The sequence below is a fragment of the Myxine glutinosa genome, chromosome 8 (genome assembly GCF_964187855.1).
Source record: "Myxine glutinosa chromosome 8, kmMyxGlut1.1, whole genome shotgun sequence".
NCBI classification, from domain to species: domain Eukaryota; kingdom Metazoa; phylum Chordata; class Myxini; order Myxiniformes; family Myxinidae; genus Myxine; species Myxine glutinosa.
This window is the reverse complement of record NC_136268.1, coordinates 138,433,944-138,439,943: the sequence shown is the minus strand read 5'-3', so window position 1 is coordinate 138,439,943 and position 6,000 is coordinate 138,433,944. Positions and strand designations below refer to the sequence as shown.

Below are 6,000 nucleotides of genomic sequence, written 5' to 3'. Positions count from 1 at the left end.
AAGAATTGACGCGACCAAAGACGGAATTCGTCCGAGTTGCTTTATTGAAACAAAACAGCTCAGGTATTCTGAAAAGCCCGTTTATCGGGCAGCAATATATATACACATTTATGCCCGGGCGTTTGCCCGGGAAAACCGAGACCGGGCATGCCCGGGTGTCAAGGGCGAGTCCTGGAAAGGCGAGTCTGGACATGCCCGGGCGTCCTGGACGCGGCCTGGCAAGTCGAGGCTGGGCGTGCCCGAGCGCTCTGGGCGAGCCCTGGAAAGGCGAGAGCGGGCATGCCCGGACGCTGTGGGCGAGCCCTGGAAAGGCGAATCTGGACATTCCCGGGCGCCTGGACGCGGTCTGGCAAGTCGAGGCTGGGCGTGCCCGGGCGCTCTGGGCGAGCCCTGGAAAGGCGAGAGCGGGCATGCCCGGGAAAGATGAGACCGGGCGTGCCCGGGAGGTTCGGGCGTGCCCGGGAGAGGCGCGTCTGGGCCCGTCCGGACGAGCCCGGCATGGCGATCGCGCCCTGGCCGCGTCCTGGCAGGTGCAAGGCGATTGTGTACATTCAGCGGGAACCGCTACACGTTCCTAATAGCACATACTTTATAGACGTACTCACATTCTAATACTACAAACTTTATAGACGTACTCTCATTCTAATAGTACATACTTTATCGACGTACTCTCATTCTAATAGTACATTCTTTATAGACGTACTCTCATTCTAATAGTACATACTTTATAGACGTACTCTCATTCTAATAGTACATACTTTATAGACGTACTCTCATTCTAATTGTACATACTTTATAGAGGTACTCACATTCTAATAGTACATACTTTATAGACGTACTCACATTCTAATGGTACATACTTTATAGAGGTACTCACATTCTAATATTACATACTTTATAGACGTACTCTCATTCTAATAGTACATACTTTATAGACGTACTCTCATTCTAGTAGGACATACTTTATAGACGTACACTCATTCTAATTGTACATACGTTATAGACGTACTCTAATTCTAATAGTACATACTTTATAGACGTACTCTCATTCTAATAGTACATACTTTATAGACGTACTCTCATTCTAATAGTACATACTTTATAGACGTACTCTCATTCTAATAGTACATACTTTTATATAGAGGTACTCTCAATCGAGTAGTACATACTTTATAGACGTTCTCTCATTCTAATAGTACATACTTTATAGACGTACTCTCATTCTAATAGTACATACTTTTAGAGGTACTCACATTCTAATAGTACATACTTTATAGACGTACTCTCATTCTAATAGTACATACTTTATAGACATACTCTCATTCTAGTAGTACATACTTTATAGACGTACTCTCATTCTAATAGTACATACTTTATAGACGTACTCTCATTCTAGTAGTACATACTTTATAGACGTACTCTCATTCTAATGGTACATACTTTATAGAGGTACTCACATTCTAATAGTGCATACTTTATAGACGTACTCACATTCTAATAGTGCATACTTTATAGAGGTACTCACATTCTAATAGTACATACTTTATAGAGGTACTCACATTCTAATTGTACATACTTTATAGACATACTCACATTCTAATTGTACATACTTTATAGATGTACTCTCATTCTAGTCGTACATACTTTATAGACGTACTCTCATTCTAATAGTACATACTTTATAGAGGTACTCACATTCTAATAGTACATACTTTATAGAGGTACTCACATTCTAATAGTACATACTTTATAGACGTACTCTCATTCTAAAAGTACCTACTTTATAGACGTATTCTCATTCTAATAGTGCATACTTTATAGACGTACCCTCATTCTAATAGTACATACTTTATAGACGTACTCACATTCTAATAGTGCATACTTTATAGAGGTACTCACATTCTCATAGTACATACTTTATAGACGCACTCACATTCTAATAGTGCATACTTTATAGAGGTACTCACATTCTAGTCGTACATACTTTATAGACATACTCACATTCTAATAGTACATACTTTATAGACGTACTCTCATTCTAAAAGTACCTACTTTATAGACGTATTCTCATTCTAGTAGTGCATACTTTATAGACGTACATTCATTCTAATTGGACATAATTTATAGACATACTCTCATTCTAATTGTACATACTTTATAGACGTACTCTCATTCTCCAATTACTTACGTTATAGAGGTAGACGGTTGAAATTTTTTTTGTTACCTGTAATACCGGCTACCACCAGGTGGCATTTGTCGTCAAAGTTAGCATATTAGGTGTACCGGAAAGTAATGTCGTTTTTTTAAGCTCTTTAACAACATTACTTTCCGGTATACCTAATATTTGTGGATAGACAAACAAATTCACCCAAATGCAAAATCCACAGTTGAGGTTAAAATGACTGACTACTGGAAATGAGAAAGTAATACTTTTTTTAAAATTCTGACTGTTTTCAACACAGCACTTAGTTGGTGTCTTAATTTTTGCATGCGATGAAGAAGAAGAAGAAGAAAAACTAATTACTGTACTCTCTTTTTCTTGGTGTGCGCTCTACGCCTACACCCACACATACAATTTCAGCCATTTATCTGTCAAAACCTATGTTATTTCATCTCCTCTACTTTTCCTTCTGTCTGTTTGTGCTATATATTCATCTTACATAACCGACTGTCCGAAACAATAAACAACTATAAAGAGCAATCAGAGATTGCAGACCCTCGCCAGGACATGTTTTTAGTGGTTTTTAAGGCTTTTATGTTAAAACAAAAATGGCAGCCGAACCACGTGACCGGTGACGTCATTATTTTTTTCTCCACCATTTTATCCCTAGATGATGCTCAAGAAATTTCATTTTAGATTGGATGAAGTTTTGTACTTGCAGAATTATGACGTCATATTTATCATTAAAAAAATATATACAGGTGGAGTTGCACCTATGGTGAAAATTTCCTGTCAATCGGACCAACGGTTGCAGAGAAAATCTTATTTAGTCTGTGCGGACAAACAAACAAACAAAGGACTCAAATGCAATACCCTCTCCTCTGGCGAGGGTAATAAGAGACGGGCATTTCCGAAGCGTATCAGCCGGACGGTGTATCGTTCTTCCTGCCGAAACTTTAAACTCCTCTCTCCATGTAATTTTTTTTCTCTCCTACTCATCCTATCACTAATGCTGTTTTGTCTGGTTTCTGAATCTCATATCCACCTGGTATTCAAAAGTCTTGCTTCCCTTTCCATTTGTCAGCAAATCGTCACAAAGTTCATTGGTGGCGCCATGTTTTATTCCGAAAAGTTTCATACGAATTACTTGAAATCCATCGTGCACATTACTCCTTTACCAATATCATCCCATGGCCTTTCCTCAATTTTTTTTATGTAATGCAATTGTCTCATGGATCTTGAGTGATGAACCACCTTGGAGGCCATTTTTCCCAGCAGAGCAGGGGTTGGCCTTTTTTTGAAGCAATGTTTTATGGCCTGATGCTCTTCCTGCCCCCCAACCCTGTTAGTCTCCTCTTGCGACACACAAGGAATTACCAGTGAACTGGTACTCAATTATGAACTGGTACTCAATTATGAACTGGTACTCAATTATGAACTGGTACTCAATTTGCCGACCTCAGAAGGATGACAGGCTGAGTTTCATACGAATTACAGGCTGAGTTTCATAACACCCCCTGGTGTTATTTCAGCGATCGACTGGGATTGCGAACCCAGGATCCTAGGATCCCAAGCCGGCACCCTAACCGAAAAGCCAACATCAGGCTTTGAATCTTAAATGATGAATTTCATATAATTTGGTATTAATTACATGGTTACGGTTTTAATACTTTCTTTCCGCTTCCTTCACATCCCTGGTTTCATGGCTGCAGACATGTGCACAACGCAGGTGGGGTGTTCATTGCAGATGAAGTTCAGGTTGGCTTCGGACGTGTCGGCTCTTCCTTCTGGGCATTTCAGCTGCAGCATGGATTTGTACCGGATATGGTGACCATGGGAAAGCCAATGGGTAATGGGTACCCTCTAGCATGTGTGGTGACTACTACAGCCATCGCCAGCACCTCCAGCATCGAGTACTTCAACACTGTGAGTCTCTCTAATTCTAATCTTTAAAAACACACTTTATTCATTTTTTTTGTATAACTGGTCGAGGCTCGTGGAAGAGCTAGTGCTAGTACACTGAACGGATCAGAACACAACGGGACAAAAGGAACAGTTGAGAGAGGGGGAAACCCCAACAGCAGAGTTGAAGGCCAAGGTAGAGGCAGACTTGGACAAGCAATGGGTGTTGGGAGGAATGGGGGGCAGGAGAGGATGCATGGGGTGGACGACATGGATACAGAAGGAAACTCTCACGAAGGAAATTTGGAAGGAGGGATTTGGGTAGGGGGTTAACAGGGTAGAAAATATCATGGTTTTGGATTGGGGACAATCTAAGATGGTGGTGAGCAGCTGTCTGGAAGACCTGGAGGGAAAAATGAGATGGAAGAAAATGTACAAGTTGATTCAACAGGCGGGAAAAAGAGAAACAGATGAGTAGAGGTGAGCAGTGATTCTGGATTTAGGTAGTTTCATCAGAAGGGAGTTCATGGTGGGTTGTGTGAGCCCTGCAGAGACCTGGGGGTGACAAAGCATGGAAAGAGTAGAGGGTGCAAGAAAGGAGGTGGTAGAAGCCAGAGACCACAAACCCATCTGCGATGGTGAAGTGATAGGTCCATGGATATTCTAATAATCTTGAAGGCCTTGGTTTCCATGATTTCTAGCTGAGCAAGATGTGAGGCAGGGGAGCCAGCTCAGAGAGAAGAGCAATATTAAAAAAATACAGATGTCAAAGAAAATTTAAAACAGAGGGTGGGGAGTCAATGTACTGATAGTGATGTAATTGGGAGATACGTGGGCAGCAACATATGGATACACATTATTGCCAGCATGATGAGAGGAGCAGGACGTAAACAGACAGTATGGGATCCGACATGATAGAGAAGAGATCAAAGGTAAATAGGGGACAAACAATGAGGTGATGGTGGGCTGAAGTCTTGAAATATCGAGGGAATAGGATTGGACAACAGACTGGGAAATGCAATTTCACACATGTGGAGGAAGGAATGGAGGGAGAGGTGGAGTGGGCAAAATGTACACAAGGTTGAGGCTCATAGAGGAGCAGAACAACAGAGGATGAAGGGGTTTTGAGAGACAAAGAAAGGAACACGTTGACAGTCAAACAACAGACATGAACATGACCTGCAAGAATAGATCAAGTATGGCGAGGGGTCCAATGGAACACACAACGATTAAAGACATTACGAGCTGCAACATTGAAGCAGTGGAGAGAGGAATGTGAATGGACAGATAAATGGAGGCAATTCCACAGTTGGAGAAAAGAGTGGTACAATGCAATGCAGGTTATGAAGAAGACCAATCTTTGAAAGGTTGATTTTGTGGAGTTTCTGGACGAATACGTTCATCCAGGTAGAGCTGTGGTGAGATGATGGCTGAAAAGGCAGGAGGAGTAAGACTGGATGGTCAAAGATTGAAAGACCATCCTGTCTGTAGTGACAAAAGAGTATAATCTGTGTGACAACCCAATTATGGACGATGCTGATGATTTTCAGAACCTTGCCCTCTGTGACTTCCAGTATCGAGATGTATTGGCCTCCTACAACTGGGATCCAGGTGTACTGGCCTTCTACAGGAGTGAACAACCTTCCATAGGGCTTTAACCAAAACAATGGGAATCAAACCCATTCCAGTAGAGGCAATTTCACAAGATTTTACCCACTTCATTACCAACCGAGGTGCTCAGTTGATGAAGAGCCATCAAAAGCCACATGCCATTTGTACGCATGAAGGATGTCGGTCTGCGAGACATGATGCAAGACAAGGATGCCACACCCAGACGCCCGTGCTGATGCAGACGACTGTGTCCAAGGCACCGGATAAGAAGCGAGACACATCCCTGACCTGTTTCTGATTCAGAGGCTCCATCTATTGAGCCGAGA

General features: G+C 42.0%; 1 protein-coding gene across 7 annotated transcripts in view; it reads left to right on the top strand.

Moving 5' to 3' along the window:
• The window catches only part of LOC137432940 (ethanolamine-phosphate phospho-lyase), a gene marked incomplete in the record, with an annotated part of 103,347 nt that overhangs the window by 74,931 nt on the left and 22,416 nt on the right, over positions 1-6,000 (top strand). For all 7 annotated transcript variants that reach the window (XM_078783752.1, XM_078783757.1, XM_078783756.1 and 4 more), the window contains 1 exon segment: positions 3,874-4,087. In XM_078783752.1, coding sequence (XP_078639878.1) covers positions 3,874-4,087 — 214 coding nt within the window.